Source organism: Pogona vitticeps, chromosome 5 (assembly GCF_051106095.1).
Source record: "Pogona vitticeps strain Pit_001003342236 chromosome 5, PviZW2.1, whole genome shotgun sequence".
In the NCBI taxonomy this organism is placed as follows: Eukaryota; Metazoa; Chordata; class Lepidosauria; order Squamata; family Agamidae; genus Pogona; species Pogona vitticeps.
In genome coordinates, this window is record NC_135787.1 from 131,887,517 (window position 1) to 131,905,713 (window position 18,197).

An 18,197-nucleotide genomic window follows, 5' to 3' on the forward strand; every position below is an offset into this window, starting at 1 on the left:
CCAAATAGGTTGGGTGACAATTCCCATCATTTCCAGCCTGCCACAATACACTGCTTTGCCGAAAAGAATTTAGCTCTTAAATGTAACAGCACTGCTTAGAAATACTTAAGTGAAAGAAAAAGCAGTCACAATAAGGGCAATGCTTAGGAGGCAAATTTCGGAACAGGAAAGAAAAAGTGGCCTATTCTAAAGTTAGGGTTTTCCTGTTATTGAACTGTAATTCCTTTTGCGGAATTGATCTGGAAGAGTGTTTGGAAAAGACAGACACAGACTTCTTTCTGTTAGGTCCACGCTAAAGGATGGTGGCGATGGTGGCCATGGCGAGGATAATCAGGAGGCTGATAATGATAATGATTGGTTAGATAGACTTAGTCCTGCTTTGGGCAGATGCGACCAAGTAAATGGAACCAGTTTTAATTCAATAAGGCACAGAAATAGATATATTTCTGCAGAGTCACCAAGTTTAAGAGGACGTGGAAATCAATGCAACAATTGACTCTGTTCCAGTGATGGGCAAAATTGTGACCCTCCGGACATTGTTGGACCGCACCTCCCAGCACTGCTCACCCACCACCAGAGCCAGTGGCGAGGAATGTTGGGAGTTACAGTCCAACAACATCTGGAGGGCCATACATAGGCCACTTGGGGGTTTCCTATAATTCTGAATCCAGCATAATTCGTAACATTGATAATATCCAAGAGGAAGAAAATAATGCTGATGGTGGTTAAGCAGCCACAGGACTTTCAATACCGTCCTTCTTTCAAGGCCCCAGCTGTTCAGGTCACCTTGAAGGCGGTGGCAACTGGGAAAAGGTCTTCTCCATTAAATGGTGAGGAAAGCCAACTTTGTAGGGTCCGTGTGGCGGACCCATCTGCCATTTCAGGACCTCCAACCGCAGGAGTCTGGCGGTGGATGCAGAAAAATGTGCGGCTGACGGCAAGCCGGCGGGCAAAGGTGAGCGTCGGTCGCCGCCACTGAAGGGAAGACGAAGGATTGGGATCTGAAGCAAAGCGGCCCCGGAGGGGGGGGGGGAGACCTCGGGAGCCATTCCCGGGTCGTTCCGCAGAGCTCGCCGCCTCCCGAGCATCGACCGGTGGTCGGGTTGTGGGGGGGGGGGAGGGCCGCGCGGCGGCTTTCGGTCCGATGGCTCCACCTCCCGGCCTGCGTCGCGGCGCTGGGTTCGGGGAGGGAGGGAAGCAGGCGGGCAGGCGGGCGGGCAGGGCGAAGGACGGCTCTGCGAGGGGGCCCGGCGCCGAAAGGGTTAAGCGGCTGGCGGCGGCGGCGAGGGAGGGGGGGGGAGAAGAGAGAGCCGCCGCTCGGCTCCGCGCCCGTTCTCTGGTGGCGCTCAGAGTCGGGGGCTCGCTTTGCCAAGGGGAAGATGGCGACGGAGGGAGCGAGCGGGGAGCCCGGCTCCGGCGGCGGCGGCGGCCGCGGGGATCCGACCGTAGCAGCGGTAGGCGAAGCGCTGGGCTCGCTCGGGGGGTTTGGCCCGGGGACGGAGCGGGGGGGGGGCGGCTCTCTCTCTCTTTTTCCCGCTCGGCCAGGCGCCGGGGCTTGACAATTCCTACTGTCGGGCGGGCGGGCGAGCTGGGGAGCATTTGGGTGGGAGGCGGCGCGCAGGACCTCCGCGCCACTTTCTCGAGGCTGGGAAGGGGGGAAAAGGCGCACGGGGGAACTGAGGCAGGCCCAGCGGGATCGAGCTGGACTTGCACGCATCGCTTTCGGGGGGTGGAATCTTAAGCTTCTGCGCCCCTGGAGACGGCGAGAGAGGGAGGGAGAAGGATGGGGGGGGGGGAAAGAGAGACACAGCGCGCCTCGCTTGGGCTTGGCTGAAGCGCGCCCGGGCGCCGCAGTCCCAGGGGTGCCTTCCTGACTCCCTCTCAACCCGGGCGAGGGATTAGGCGCCGAGCGGGTGCTGGTCTCGGGGGAGAGACGTGGGGGCCGCCAGGGCTGCCGGTGGCGAGACGGTCGTGGCACCGCGGCTCCGGTTGGGAGTGGGTCGTGCGCCCTTGGCAGGGGACGGGGTGGGCGGACGCAGCCCCTCGTAATCATCGCCCTTCCTCCCTTCCCTGTCCTTCGGTGATGGCGAAGACCCCCCCCTCCCGCTTTCGCGAGGAGGCGGCTCCCTATTGTTTGTTTGTTTGCGTGTGTGTGTGTGTGTTTGTGCGCGGTCCGTCATTTCCACGAGGAGGAATAGCGGTGGCGGCGTTCGCGGGCCGGGCTGGCGGTGTGGCCCTGGGGGAGCTGCCCGGGGCAGACCGCCCGTAACCGTGCCCAGGACTGATCGCCCTGGAATTGACTCCCTTTCCTCCCATATGGACTGGCCTCTCCCCCCACCCCCCCACCCCAAGCTTATGAACAACAAGCGTGGGATATTGGGAGAAAGCTCCGAGGATTTGGGCGGGCGGCGTTGCCTTTCGAATTCCTATCCTGCGCCAAGCTCGTGGGACTTGGGGTTAAGAAAGCAGCAGATCACGATCACTGGGAAAGCTTTGGGGGCTTTTTTTTTTGGAGGCGAGGGTGGAGGGAGGAACCCATGTGCTTTTCAGATAGGCATGCAGATAATCATTCCACTTAAATTCTCTCCTAGGTCCCCCACCCACCCACTTCCAAAGTGGCAGCAGGGGGGTGGGAAATCCACCTTTTTTCCATAATCTTTGCTGGAGGCTTTCTCTCACGCTAACCGGAGCACCTAAACTCCCAAAGTGCGGTAGTCGTGGGGTTTAGCACTTCCTCACACGATGTTTGACAACCTTTCCTGGGTAGAGGCCTTTCCCAGCCTCTCCTTTTGTTGTTGACGTGCCCTTTCCTTTTCTGATTTGCGGGTCAATTTCTAGTCCACTCGCTCCCTGATTTAATCAGGCAGCGAGGCTCCTCTTGTAAATGGAATGGCATGGAAAAATCCATGCTTTGATTAGTCCCCTGAAAGCTGTAAATCAAAATGCTCTTGTCACTTGAACCACATGTGCGGTTTGTCCCTAAGATCAAGATGTCATACTTTTCTAGTATTTGCCTGCTGGGTACTTTGGAGATGGAGTGATCACCAAAGGAGACTGTATTCCATGCGGCTCTCTCTGTGGAACCATCGGTCTCTGTGTTGTCTTTTCAGCACTTTTCATTTCTCCTCTTTTTTTAGCACTTTGCACCTTATGGTGTTTACAGTACAGTATATCATTTTTTTTCCTCTGCCAGTGATTCTGAGAAGCTTAATTGTGACAAGGCAGCCAATACAGGTGTGCACCAGTTCAGCCTGTGGGCCTCCTGAAGTGTTGAGATACAAGTCCCATCATCCCCCACTGTTTGCAGCAGGTAGTGGCTGTAATCCAACAGATTTGGAGGACTGGGAAAAGGCTGGGTTGATGTTTAACACCTGGAACAACTCCAAACCGAATCTTTAATTTAAGTTGCCCGTTGAATTTTTCGATCTTATAAGATGAACCTTTTCCTTAACGTCCCATTAAAAGCATTTGAAAGAAATAACCACTTGCTAAATAGATCTTTAAAGAAGCAATAGGTAGATAACATAGCTAAATCAATTAGTGTTTATTGCCTGAAGAGATGAGAGATTCATGAAGTAAACATGCAAGTAATGGAAGCATAGGTTGATAGTGGATGTATTTGTATTCATTAGGAATGTGATGTAAGAAGGAAGAGGTTGATCTAAAGTGGCGGTCCCCAACCTTTTTGGGACCACACACTGGCTGAGCCTCTGAGGAAGGCGGGGCACACACCCCCGTGCTCTTGCACTCTCGGGCACATACGTGAAGTGGTGGGGGAGTGTGCACGGCAGCACCAGCGTGAGTACTCCCCCACTCCTTCACTGCCCGCGCACCTGTCTACCCCTTCGTGCGGACGCTCGGGTGCATGCGTGAGGGATTTGGGGGAACGCTTATGCTGGTACTGGCATGCGTGCATTCGCAAAGCAGCTGTGGGGAGGGGAGTGCATGCGGGGAGGCGGGAGGTCTGTCTTCCCAGTCCGGCTCAGGCCACGGACCAGCACTGGGCCATGGACCGGGGATTGACGACCTCTGATCTAAAGTATCCATCAAATGCAAGAAACTGGCTGCTTTTGTGCTCAGTATTTTTTGAAAACCAGGTCACTTCTATTTAGGGAGTTGCACGGCTATTTATAGGCCACACCCTATTAAGAAGTTGTTATTTGACGTTGATAAAGACACTCTTTTCGGTCTTTAGTATATTTATAGATACTGAATTTGTTATGCAATTTAATATAAAAGAGGTTTGTTCACCCCCACACTGGATTGTTGAAATACTTTGCAAAGGGAATGCCATTCTGTGTACCATTACCTAGGAGTAAGTACATTTGAAATTGGTGGAACTTGCATCTGAGTAAATATTCATCATACCGGGCTGTCAAAGTAGTGTTGGCTTTTCTTTTGTGCAACCAACGAAAGGCCAGTACTGTATCTTTGTTTTAACAGATACACTTTGTATTTTTGCCCGGATTGCAGATTAATTTGTAACTTGGAAGTTGGCTAAGATTTTCAGTAGAGAGTTTTCAATTGAATCTGAGCCTTCTGGTTTAGCATTTCCAGGCCTGAAAGTATAAATAATCCAATAAACAATTTAAAAGGAACACCAACGGTTATAGAGCAAGCTCCCATTGTTAACTTTCGACATAGAGGGGATGTCATTTTAAGCTGAAGTGTTGTAGATATTGGTTTCTAGCTACTGTTTCCAGGATATCTTAGTGAAGAAGAAGGAAGAAATGAGTACCGTTCAGCCATAGTGTTTGCATTCTTCTGCTGGAGGAATATGTGGAATATTTGGGAAAATGACCCTGCATTTTAAATTCAGCAAGATGTTTATGATGAAGGAGGTTGGGGAATCTATATAAAAAGAGAGTTCCTTTTAATGGCCATATTTGGGAAGAAAACCAAAATTCTTCCCATTGTAGGCTTTCCTGAACCATGCAGAGTAGTTGGTGTGGGGATGAGGGGGTGCCAACCTTAGTATCTGCTTGGTTGCCATGGCATTTGTGACAAAGGAAAAACTTGAAGGCATTTGCTTGAATCACCCTTCACACCTACATGATGTTGGAATTCACACTTGCAGGGAGGCCTAGTCAGAAGCTGTACTTGGCTGGTATTGCTTAGGCACTGTAAAACAGAGATCCCCACCGCCTGGTCCGCGGCCCGGTGACAGTCTGGCCTGAGCCCAACCGGGCCGCAGAGAGAGACCTCCCCAGCCCACATACACTCACCCCCACACAGCCTGTTTGCGCCTGCACGAGAGCGCCCGCATGAGCACTGTGCCACCCTTCGCACATGCACATAAGTGTGTGTGCCTGCATGAGCACCACGTCACCCTTCGCGCATGCACACGAGCACCTGCCAGCACGAGTGCCGCACCGCCCTTCATGTATGTGTATAAGCGTGAGCGCGCTTTCACGCATGTGCACGAGCGCTGGGGTGCCCCCGCCTTCCCCAGCCGGTCTGAGGGGCTAAAAAGGTTTGGGGACCACTGCTGTAAAAGAAGCATGGGGAGCAGATCTTTCTCTGAAACTTTTCCACAAGGTGCTGGGGATCTGCATCCACTTGGCATAGACACTGATGAGTTAGGTGGGTCAAAACATGGGTCTGTGTGGGACCATCATCTCATACAGAAGCCATAGGCATTTACTCAGGACTTACTTCAGGATGATCCCACTTGCTAAGACACTTACATTTTAACCACTGGTCTCCAAATTTTGAAGCAGGTAGCTTGCGCTGCTTTGTGTGCTGAAGACAGTAGGAGCTTTGTATGTGAACACACCTCCTCAGTGTTTTGCTTTTATGAAAGGCTTTTTAATAGTCTGCGTTGTGCCTTTATAACTTCAAAGTTGTCCTGAAGGTTCTTGTGAACTTTCTTGGGCAAAGAATAGGTCCGGGGCACAGATTCCAAAGTGAGAAAGAGGAGTGCAGTGCAGTAGTGGGAGAAGCTAAGGGCATGAGGTGGAGCCAAGTGGAGCCAACGTCCTGGTTTTGATAGTTCCCATCAGCTCTAAAATATAGAAATCAGTTCTGTGCATATCCTGTCTACTCAGAAGCGAGGCCCAGTGCAATACTTTACTTCCGCTGAGAGTTCCACATGACACTTTTGCAAGCAAATGGTAGATCTAAATTCCTTAGTTTTATTTGCTGCCTTATTTCCAGTCACAGAAAATGAAAGTACAGGCTGGGTGAGGAGCCAGTGTGAGCTACATCCAGCCTTTTGACTGGAGATTCCCCATCTTTGACCTGAAGGCTGCTTTCAGTCGCTATATATGGCTCTTGCTTTCTGGAGACATGTTCTAAGTGATCGCTCTAATGCCGTGGTTCCCAACCTTGGGTAACTCAGGCGCTCTTGGACGGCAACACCCAGAAGCCTTCACCACTAGGTATGCAGCCAGGATTTCTGGGAGTTGCCATCAAAGAACACCTGGGTTACCCAAAGTGGGGAACCATGGATTTGCTTAGCTCCACATACAGTGTTCACAAAGCTTGTTTGGGAGTTTTGTAGAAATAGCTGTGTCAAATGGTGGGTTTGGAATTAGATTGGCTTTCCTTCTATTCTTATAAGGCAGCAGAAGCTGCGTGCTAAAAGAAGGGGTCAAGCAATCGTCTCTACCAGTTCCCCTCTCCATTTCTCATGCTGCTTTGGAGGGTCCCCAAATCCTGCAGAATGGTTTTGAAGAAGCATGCAGAGGGAAGGCAGAATCACAGAAATCATCCTCCCAGTGTGAGCAGAACTCTGCTACATGTTCATCTGGATTTCAATTTCTTAATGTTTCTCAGACATTAAACTCATTTTATATAATCTAATTTACTAAGGGGTATATTCATGTCTCTCATGGAACACTGGTGCATTGCAGGGCATTCTGGATATAGTCTAGTCTAGAGTTTTATTTGGAGACCTCTGTTGAGTTATGTCTCCTAGAACAATGTTTTCTCAGCCTTTGGCACTCCAGATGCATTGGATGTCACCTCCCAAAGATCCCATCCAGGATGACCATTGGTCATGGATTCTGGAACTTGGTCTCCAAAGCATCTGGCGGGCCAGATGTTGACAACAGTGACCTAGAACAGTGGTTCTTAACCTTTTTGAAAGAAACGCCCCCTTGAGCCATTGAGGAAGTTATCATCACCCCCTTATTTATTTATTTATTTATTTATTCATTCATTCATTTATTCATTCATTTATTTATTTATTTATTTATTTATTTATTTATTTATTTATTTATTTGTTTGTTTATTTGTTTATTTATTTGTTTATGACACTTAAATGCAATGACCCCTGAAAACAAAATTCAATTCCAAGAAAATGAAATGCCCCCAAAAAGTAACATTTAATGATTTAGCTGCAAGCGAATTTTAAGATGCAAAAAGAAATATTAAAAGGGTTATAAAAATAAACTGCAATGCAGGAACTAAAAATTTCAAGATGAAAACTCTGAAACTAAATTAAGATTGGAGGAAAATATATATTCATGCACATTGTAAAAAGGCTGCAGCCATCTTCACAGGTTTGGCTTGCTCCAGCGCCCCCCTACCGCCCCCATCTGCTCCAGCGCCCCCACACTGCCCCTTTTCATTCTACCGCCCCCCTGAAAAATGAAATTGCCCCCTGGGGGGCATTATCGCCCACGTTAAGAACCACTGACCTAGAACACACCAAGTTGTCACTTCCACTTGTAGTTTTGCAAAAAGATGGTGGTGGATAGGCTTCTTTTCATGAAGTTTGCACATCTTGTTTCACTAACGGGCTCCTGGAGAGCTTTGAGGATTCCTTTGAATGCAGTTCAAAAACTTGCCACAGTAGTCTCATTGCCTGAGTAAACCCACTGTTGCACAAGAAGAAAGCAATGGCAATTAATGTGGCTACTAGCCCTTAATTATGAGCCTCAGGAAAAGCAGCAGGGTGGCCGTCGGCCTAATCTACAAGAAAGCACAAGCTTTGATTTCCTTTTTTAAAAAAAAAGAAACAAAAGGATTCTGGTCTCATGCATGCCACTTGCTTCCATGACAAAGGATGATTATGCAATGGTGTACAATTACAGGACATGCAAAGCCTTTTACATGATGTACCCCAGGCATGTGGCTTAGTTTCAAAGGTGGCCCTGGCAGATGGGCACCATAATGCAGAATACTTATGTGCTGTTATGCCATGCAAAATTAGTGTGTTAATAAAAGCTACTGGGGGTTGGGTTTCTCTGTTAACACGTCATATCACAGAAGGGAGACGTGACTATTGCATATTTCTTTTTTTCTTCAAAAACATTTAAGCAACAAGGAAATCAAGAAACACCTGTGAGATTCTGATGTGTAAACTATGCACACAGTTATTGGTGGATGTCTAATTCCTCCTTAAATTCCCCAAATGTTTTTTTTTTTTTACAAATATTGGGTAAAATTATCTTCATGCCATATGTTTAAAAATCATGTCAGAACACTGAGTACTAGTTTCTTCATCATCTAATTCGGCATAGCTCCCAATCGCATAGTTGCAGTCATACATCACAGGAAGTTCACATTAAAATGTGAGAAGGACTATAAGTGAGTGGCTGAGCAACTAGTTTGCCTGCAGAAAAGCCAAGGTATGGTTTGGGAAAGATTCTCCAATGAAACTCTTGAGAGTTACCAGAAGTGTGTAAAGGTAATACTGTGCTAGGGAATCCAACTCATGGAGGTGGCTTTCCTCTTTTCCTAAAAGGTAGCAACTAGAGATTTTGCAGTTGTGTGCTGCCTGGGAGTTGTAGTTTCTGAATGACATATGTGTCCCTTCTCCCAACCGCCCATGGCATCTCTCTTTTCACACACAAAAACGGTATTCAATAGACCGTCCTGAGGCTTTCAGAAGCTTTCTTCCCTTTTCGACATTTTTAATTGTAGGATTTATTTTTGTTACATACAAGTAGATCCAGCACAAACATAAAGATTTCTAAGGGAACATTTTCATTGATCTTTTAAAAAAAAAGAAAGAAAGAAAGAACTGCCCGCTCTATGCCCATGCTTCTTCGATTTCTCCGTCAGTCTGCAAAAGATGCCAGTTTCGCGTCTATAAGCTAGTAGCATGTGGGTTCTCTGGCACTGTGTTTCCCTGAAAGCTGCATGCCCAAGCAGTCAAGATTTGGCAGCTGGCCCACCTCCAAGCAGACAGGACATTTTACTACCCCAGAGGCATGTTTATCATATAGCCCAACCAGAGTTAGACCTGCAGGACAGGCTTTCTCACTCTAAGGTTAGTAAGCCTTTACTAGTGATGTACTTTGGTACCCAAGGCTGGTGGGAAAGGAATTTCATTCCCATCCTCCTACAGTACTGTTACAGCCCTGCATGGCCTTTAGGGTGTAACAAGGGGCTTCTGGGAGAGCAGGTTGTTTATCTGGTTGGAGCCAGTGGCATCCAGTGGACTTTTACGATTTGATATCAGCCACTTGCCATTCATTTCACCTCCCAACAAAACTGTCTCAACAAATCTATTCTCTTTTGCCTTTGCATAATCTCTCCTCCTGTGATTAGCATAATGCACTGAGACAAAAATGTCTTCATTCCATTTTCTGGTGAGGTGTGATGCCAAGAAACAGAAGTGGCATATTCTTGTTGTCAATAAGCTTGCCCTAGCAATGGGGACACTGGAATTCTCAGTGGATTCAGGGCATGCAAGACCCAGGAGCTAACTCTCATTATGCTGGGATTCCCCTAAGATCAAAAAATAACCTAAAATTCACCCAGGTCAGTTTTTTAAAGTTGACCTAGAGGAGGTCTAAGTCGAGATTTACCTCCTGATGACCTAACACAAATCAAAGCAAGCTTGCTTAAATTGTATAGATGTCTTGCACAAATGCACAAACGACAGGTAGACACCTTTCAGCACTTAAGGAGGTCCCGCTTCTAATGGCATGGTAATAGTTTCACCTTCGGGTTCTTTACTACTAGAATTTGTAAAATGTTTACAGATCACCAGGCAGTTTCACTCTCTGGCACAAGTATTATGCTCAGGTGACATTCTCTCTCTCTTTCTCTTTTTTGCTGTGTGTACTTTTAAAAACACGAGAGATAAGCTTGTAAGCTTTTCAATGGGCCTGTCCAAGAGTAGGAAGCAGAGGCTCCTGCTGGAATTCAATGATTAATATGTTGACTCCCATTTTCAAGTATTTTTGCTAATGCTCATTTTGAACAATGTGTAAGGAAATAATTTCTCTTTTGAAACCTCAGATCTTGCCTGGGGAAAGACCTGCCAAAGACACTTGGTGAAGATACTCAGATAAAATGATACTAAGAGCCACAGAAAGGACAGAATTAGAAACCTAAACGACTTCCATTTGCTTTCTTGAATTGGTGTTCTGTTGAATTTTCAGAAGATACATGCGGCTCTGCTACTTTGTAGTTCAGGCTGGTTCTGTATTCCCTATACAAGAGATGGGGGCGGGGGAGAATCAGTTTCTCTTCCAGAATATACAGTCTTTTCATGTGTTTGTATAAGAGAAGAGCAGGCTTTTAGCTTATACTGGAATGGCTGCATCCTTAAGTTATTAAATCTGGTAAGTTATTTGATGCTCACAATTCGTAATTTGTTTAGGACTTTGTTGTGGAAGGAGATCCTGAGCATCCCCCTTTTTCTTGATTCACAAGTAATCTAGACACTGTCTAAATACCAAAATGCATCAAAAGAGTCATACATTTGCTGTAGCCCAAGTAGCTTTTGCTTTCAAAGGTATGTATAGCACTCCTATACAGGTGCATTCAGAAGTAAGCCCCACTAATAATACTGTGTACAATTTGCTCCCACATACGTGTGCATACAATTTTAATGGTATTGCCTTAAACCTCCCACAAAATAGGGATATGCTTAAAAATTTCCATTTTTTTCATGAATTCAGGAACAAACTGATCTTCTTTGTATCTCCTGAATTAGAGCTTCAGCTGTCTAATGGTTTTTCCATTTGAGGAAAGTTTTCACAAGGGTCTTGGCTCAAAAGAAGTATTTTTCAAAATGCCTATGCTGAAAGGAACACATGTTTTAAGATATATATTTAGATGCATGTGAGCACATATTTGTGTCTGCAAACTTTTAGGGGGAAATGCAGATTGATGTGGAAGCTGTATGGAGTTAGCTTACAGCTGAATGTATGCAAACATAAGATGGACCAGAAGTAGACTGGCTGTCCATTGAGCCCTTGAAGATTTTGGGGGATTTTGGAGATATATTGAAATATGATATCAGGAACATCTGCACGAACCTAGAGGGAGAGTGTTCACATGTGCGTTATAGTAAGTTTCTTTGAATCTGTATATTGACTACATCTGGCTCTCATTTATTTTCAGAGCATGACCAACAACCAAACCATTTACTTAAAATGTAAATAAAGTGAGAGGCGTCTTGTGTTCTGTGTCACCCAAGAGCAATATTTTATATCTCAGTCATAAACCCCGGTGTTGATGGAATAGCTGCATTAGTCTGCATACTGAACTGAAAATACTTTACCTCAGCCTCTCATTGCCCATGGACTCTCTCTCTCTCTCTCTCTCTCTCTCTCTCTCTCTCTCTCTCTGTGTGTGTGTGTGTGTGTTTGTGCACGCGCGTGCATGTGGGCACAAGCACGTGAGCTCTCTCGTAAATGCAGTGGTGACAGAGGAAGAGACACGTTGTGCTTCCAGGTATCAATATTTAGTTCTAATAGCCAAAGGACTTACAAAGATTACTTGTCTTGCTGGCATTTCAGCAACAAAACCATTAATCTTGTCAGCTAAAAGGGCTACAATCTTACATCTGCTTACTAGACAGTAAACTGTGCTGAGCTCAGTTGCCCATCTGAGTCACGAGACTTACTTCTCAGTAAACATACGTTTTTATGATTGAGGTATAAAATATTGCTCCTGGATTGGAAAAGATCAGTCTACATCCCAATCCCAAAGAAGGGCAGTGCCAAAGAATGCTCCAACTACTGTACAATTGCACTCATTTCACACGCTAGCAAGGTTATGCTCAAAATCCTACAAGATAGGCTTCAGCAGTATGTGGACCGAGAACTCCCAGAAGTACAAGCTGGATTCCGAAGGGACAGAGGAACTAGAGACCTAATTGCTACTATGGGCTGGATTATGGAGAAAGCCAGAGAATTTCAGAAAAACATCTACTTCTGCTTTATTGATTATGCAAAAGCCTTTGACTGTGTGGACCAGAGCAAACTATGGCAAGTCCTTAAAGAAATGGGAGTGCCCCAACACCTTATCTACCTCCTGAGAAATCTATATGTGGGCCAGCAAGCCACAGTTAAAACTGGATATGGAACAACTGATTGGTTCAAAATTGGGAAAGGAGTATGACAAAGCTGTATATTGTCCCCCTGCTAATGGCCACTGGTCCCATCAACTCCTGGCAAATGGAAGGGAAAGATAAGGAGGCAGTGACATATTTTCCTTTCCTGGGCTCCATGATCACTGCAGATGGTGACAGCAGCCATGAAATTAAAAGACATCTGCTTCTTGGGAGGAAAGCGACTACAAACCGAAACAGCATTTTAAAATGCAGAGACATCTCCTTGCCGACAAAGGTCTGCATAGTCAAAGCTATGGTTTTTCCAGCAGCGATGTGTGGAAGTGAGAGCTGGACCACAAAGAAGGCTGACTGTGAAAAATTGATGCTTTTGAATTGTGGTGCTGGAAGAGGCCCTTGAGAGTCCCCTGGACTGCAAGGAGAAGAAACCTATCCATTCTGAAGGAAATCAACCCTGAGTGCTCACTGGAAGGACAGATCCTGAAGCTGAGGCTCCAATACTTTGGCCATCTCATAAAAAGAGAAATCTCCCCAGAAAAGACCCTGATGTTGGGAAAGTGTGAAGGCAAAAGGAGAAGGGGATGACAAGAGGACGAGATGGATGGACAGTGTCATCAAAGTGACCAACATGAATTTGACCAAACTCCGGGAGGCAGTGGAAGACAGGAGGGCCTGACGTGCTCTGGTCCAGGGGGTCATGAAGAGTTGGACACAACTTAACGACTAAACAACAGTAATAACAAACATACATACTTAAACTAGTTCGGTAATTTTCTCCTGTATACACACATGACATTGCCTTCCTGAGGATAGTATCAGTAAACTCATTTGGAGTGGGAAAGAGTTACATTTGTTGTGCTACAACTCCTAGAACCATAGGCCATGCTGAATGCAATAACTTTCCCTACCTCTATTTAATCCATAATTTTTTACTAAGAACAGGTGATATAATTTATAATTTTAACAGGGGATATAAATTATAATTTCACTCAAAACAAGGGGACTCTAGCAGATTAATTAGGAAAACTAAGACCGCAAATGGTTCATTACATTTAGTGGCACAGATAGTGTACCCCTTTCTTTGTGTGGCCTGTTAATCTGAAGACATTTGACTTAACCGAGCTAAGCAGGTCTAGACTTAGATGGGATATAATAGGGGAACCTGGGTATACAGGCTAACAGTTTGTGTTGTAAGAAAGCAAGACTGTAAAATATTAAGCTACCACATCTGCCCTCCTGCTAGCTCAGGATATGAGAAGAGGGCACCATTTAAATTTCTCCACCCATCGACTTTAATGGAAAGAAAATAGCTGGGGCCAGATGAACTGGAGAAAGGGAAGGCGCTATTGGACCATCGCCAACGATAACCTTTGGCCAGTGAACGTTCTACAGGATATGTGAGTCACCTCATCCACACTTTGTTTTTGCAGCAATAACCTTGCAAGAGAGACAGGGAGTGACTGGTCCAGGATCCCCTACTAGGTTCCATTGTTGCAGGAGAGACTCAAATCAGAATCTCCCAAGTCCCAGCTCTGCAGGCCACTCTTCTACACCGCACTACCCACTTATGCATCTTCCTGTGTCTCCTGGTGAAGACAGGGTTGCTCCTTTAGTTGCAATTTAGTTTTTTTCCCCCCCTTCGCATTATATATAGAAAGAAAGGCTAATTACAAGACTTATTTGGACTCTCATACAGTATCTGCAGTTCATTGACAGACGTTATCACTATCCTACAGTATGAACAAAGGCAAAAACAATGTTCAGTGTTATTTATCTTTTTGTTATGTCTTTCCATCATAACTTTGAATTATTCATGTGGCACATTTATTCTAGAAGCACAAGGAACTGAATTATATTGTATTTCTTTTTTTTCTTTTTCTTTTTTGCATCTTCATTTCTTTTGTGTAATTCACCATACTTTTTATTAATAAAATTTCTTAAATAATTGAGCTTTGTTCTTATGCCTTGAAATATTTATTCCCAGTGTTTAATTATCTCAGTTTTTTTTAAAAAGGAGTATATACAGGATTTAGTGAAAACATTGTTACATAAGGAACAGTAGCAAATGGTACCCCAGTCAAAGGACCTCAAGCCGGGTATCTTAGTAAGGCACACAAGGCAGGAACTGCTCTACTGTCCTTTATTGGCTGAAATCCTGTTGTGCAGTTACATAAAATACGTAACTTTTGGAAGCAAATTCACATATGTTAAGAAATCTCCATGGGCACTATCTGTTGCATGCAAAATCACACAGTTCAGTATTCAGTATTGAGAACAGAAATTACCTTTCAAAAGTTATGCTATTTGCATAACTGCAAACAGGATTTCAGCCAATAAAAGCAAATTTAAAAAGTAGCCATTTCCTGTGCTTCCACAACAACCAGAATCTGCTGTCTGTGGTAGCTACCTCAGTCAACTTCATGGGAGGCTTCACCTTGTGGTGTGCATCAATTTTGAACTGTTTTAAAGGTTTACAGTCTTACAGCTTTCCCCTAGAAGTGTCTGTAACTAAAAGGTTAGTAAATACATAATTTAAAAGCAGGAGCTAACATTCAGTCCTTGCTTTATGAAAAGGCTGTATTTTCTCACTTTGTTATAGTGTGTTCATCTCTGCCGCAGTTTAGTTCCCACTATCCCTTTTGTGTGGTGCTTCAGTGGAGTGGTAACCCTACCCCAGTAACTTTTCCAAATTTTCAGCAAGTGGATTAGTAATTTCTGAAACTCCAGTTTATCACATGTCCTGCAGTCGCTTGATGTTACTGTCATAGGAAGCCTCAAGCTCCCACTTGCCATTTTCAGCAAATACACAAGTGAATCCCATTGTTGGCTTCCCTGCCCATTGTCGTTTTCTTACTTTTCTGCCGCACTGCCTGGAGATACATCCGCTTGCACATTTTTATAATCATGGGTTTGCTCTTCGTCTTGCAGAAAAGAGAGTTTGATGTGGACAACCTCAGCAGATCTGAACTGAGGATGCTTCTGAGCGTTCTGGAAGGGGAGCTGGAGGCACGAGATCTCGTCATTGAAGCTTTAAGGGTATGTTGCTGGTTAATACCTTTTTTCCCCCCATGGGTTCAGTTTTCAAATCTAGAATGTTAAAATATTCCCGGTAGACGAAACTACTGTTACTGTAATATATAAAAACAAAAAGAACTCAGTCATATGCAAGTGTTGACAGATGGGAAGTAAAAAAAAATTAAATCTGATGCATTTTCCAATACAAGTGTATACAGGACATAATGTATCAAGGACATAATGTATCAGAACAGATTTTCCTTTGTCTAATGAACAGGTTTATTATGTTTTCTTATTTTTCTTAAGTGAGAGGTGGGCAACCCCTTGTAACGCTAAGCCTCAACGTTTTCTTGTGAGTAACAATGTGACAGTGACAGGTCCAAAATAAAAAAAAATGGGCATATTCTTTGCACGCACATGCACATGCTTACATTATCTTCTCCAGTATTACAGTTAGATTGAGAGGGAGTGCTCCATGACTCTCTCCCTGCCCCCTCTCCAAAGGCTAGTTGCCCCTGCCTAATTCCTCAAAGGCTAACAGAATGCAGGCTGCTTCTTTTACAGCCCACTGGTTCCTCATCCTTGCCCCAAATACATACTTCTTCAGTATGGCACATAGACAACACTTTCTGCTTGTCACCTTCTTGCTCTGGAAGTGAGCCCCTCTTTCATATGCACAAAATCACATGTTTCATCCCAGTTTTCCACTGGTCAAAAGACCAGGTAGCAAGTGATGGGGGAAGACCATCATTTCCCAAAACCCTAGAGAGTTACTTCCAAGGGAAGTGACCATAAAGCATCCCTAAAGTGATAACACAAAATGAACAAAAAGAGAGAGAAAGAAAGTGAAACATAGGAACATTTTCCAATACAGTTAATTTGATACAAAACTGGCTTCAGATAAAGAAAAGATAAAATCAGTAACCATGTCACTAGGTTAGGTGGTTGAGAGTTCCTAGGTCTATTTAGTCGTCATCCATTCATGTCTTTTCGTGGGGAGAAATTTAGCTCCATCCCTCCTCTTTTCCTGCCTCCTGCACTAGAAGAAAATGAAGCTAAAGAGGAAGTTGCCTACTGTGCATGGTGGTTATCCACATGAGTCAGGACCCTAGAAAAGCAGAGTTCCAACTTGCATGGAGAGCCTCCACAGATAGTGGACCTCTTCTTCTTCAGACTTATTGCCCTCCATGTGTACAAAGGTGAGGAAACCAGGAATGCAGGAGGGCAGGGATAGAGTGCTCCCTTCTTCCTCTGGTGAGTACAGTGGTTAATGACTGAAATGATAGTTAACAACTTACTGGTATGTAGTTGTTAAGACTAGAGCATTACATAGGCAGAGCATACATAGAGAAGCATGATACAGAAGCAGACAACAGCTCTTTCAGAGATCCCTGTGCACCAGTATTGTGAGTGGGGTTGGTGTAGTTGGTTCAAATTTGTTGCTGAATCTGAGTTGCAAAAGTACATTTCCAACTTAATACATTGTTAACTAGGCTTTGTATAATCTCCCAAGCAGTCCTCCTAACGCAGGGATTCACCTAGAACATCCTCTTCCACTCTGATGCCCTGGCCTTTAAAAAAAACAAAAACTAAAGATGTTAATTGCCCTTGCTAGCAGAACGAGTGGCAATGGATATTGGAATTTGCAGTCTAAAATATCTGGAGAAAGCAGCTGGCAGAAGAGCAGTAGTTCCCAACCTTGAGTCCCCTGGCCAGCACAGCGAGTGGAGAAGACTTCTGAGACTTTTAGTTCAAGAACATTTTGGGACCCAAGGTTGGGAGACACTATCCTAGAGGGTTCTCCAGAAGATTGAGTCTTGTTTCAGATTGGCATGCTTACACAGATACTCAGTGACTTGATGTGATTAGGTTTTGTTTTTCCTCTGTTTTGTTCACTTTGACCTTATTTATGCAGTAGGACAAGTGAAAATACAGCGAGCCCTAAGCCAGTGAGCCAACTAAGGTGTTGTAGTTTCTTCAGACTTCACAATTATCTGATTAAAGACACATAATTGTGTTGTGGGAAGGGGTTGTGGTTGTCAGTTTTAATTCTTTTCTAGTTGTATTGAAGTTGCTCTCTAAAAGGTGTTGGACTGCAATACTGGTTCTTCCTCACCACTGGCTTTGTTGGCTAAGATTAGTGGGATTTGCCTTTCAACCACATGTGGAAGGCCACCATTTGACCTGCTGAAGACACTTACCTGGTATAAGCCCCAACTGAGTACAGTGGAAATTAGGGTTGTTGTTGTGGGTTTTTCGGGCTCTTTGGCCGTGTTCTGGATGTTGTGTTGTCTGTTCTGACTCCTGTCCTCTGAAGATGCCGTCCACAGAGACTGGCGAAATGTTAGGAAGAACAACCTTCAGAACATGGCCAAAGAGCCCAAAAAACCCACAACAACCATCAGATCCCAGCTGTGAAAGCTTTCGAGAATACAATGCATAGGATTGTTTGTCATTGTGACTGAAGATAAACGGAGCTACCTATAAGCAGTTGCTAGTAATTACATTTTATGGAAAACCACACTTTGGAGCTATTTGAAGAAAAGGTATTCTCGGGGTGGGGGGCAATGTATAAAATGCTGCAGTGGGAAGAGAATAAATAGTCATCCAGCTGTTGTTGGCCTGCAGTTCCCATCAGTCCTAGATAGCACAGCCTTGGGAGAAGGATCATGGAATTGTAATCCAATTGCATCTGGAAGGTCATCATTCCTGATATACAAAATGAGGCACATGTTTGTACGATGCTTTCTAGGAAACTTTGATTTGGGGGCAGTGTGTGTTTTATTTATGACCAGATTGGGTGAGTTTGGGAAATCCTACAAGGGTTTCCCTGCTTTGGCATCGTCTTAATTTAAAGAGAAAACAATGGAGTTGAAAGAACTACCCAATGTGACATGTAAACAGTTTTATTCTCTCGGTTTTG

At 44.8% G+C, this 18,197-nt stretch overlaps 1 protein-coding gene and 1 long non-coding RNA gene across 4 annotated transcripts in view; one reads left to right on the forward strand and one right to left on the reverse strand.

The window, feature by feature from the left end:
• Window positions 1–1,248: 1,248 nt before the first annotated feature.
• CTTNBP2 (cortactin binding protein 2) overlaps window positions 1,249–18,197 on the forward strand; it is a 132,011-nt gene continuing 115,062 nt past the window's right edge. For 2 of the 3 annotated variants that reach the window (XM_073000529.2, XM_073000530.2), the window contains exons 1-2: window positions 1,252–1,454; window positions 15,188–15,295. In XM_073000529.2, coding sequence (XP_072856630.2) covers window positions 1,380–1,454; window positions 15,188–15,295 — 183 coding nt within the window. In that variant the 5' untranslated portion in view covers window positions 1,252–1,379. Of the gene's footprint in view, window positions 1,455–15,187; window positions 15,296–18,197 lie in introns of all 3 variants that reach the window. The other variant, XR_012087413.2, reaches the window with a different exon arrangement.
• On the reverse strand, window positions 6,883–10,114 carry LOC144583257 (uncharacterized). Its single transcript, XR_013536954.1, has 2 exons — window positions 7,644–10,114; window positions 6,883–7,059 (listed from the first exon to the last, which is right to left on the reverse strand). It is a non-coding gene; the product is annotated as an uncharacterized LOC144583257 (long non-coding RNA).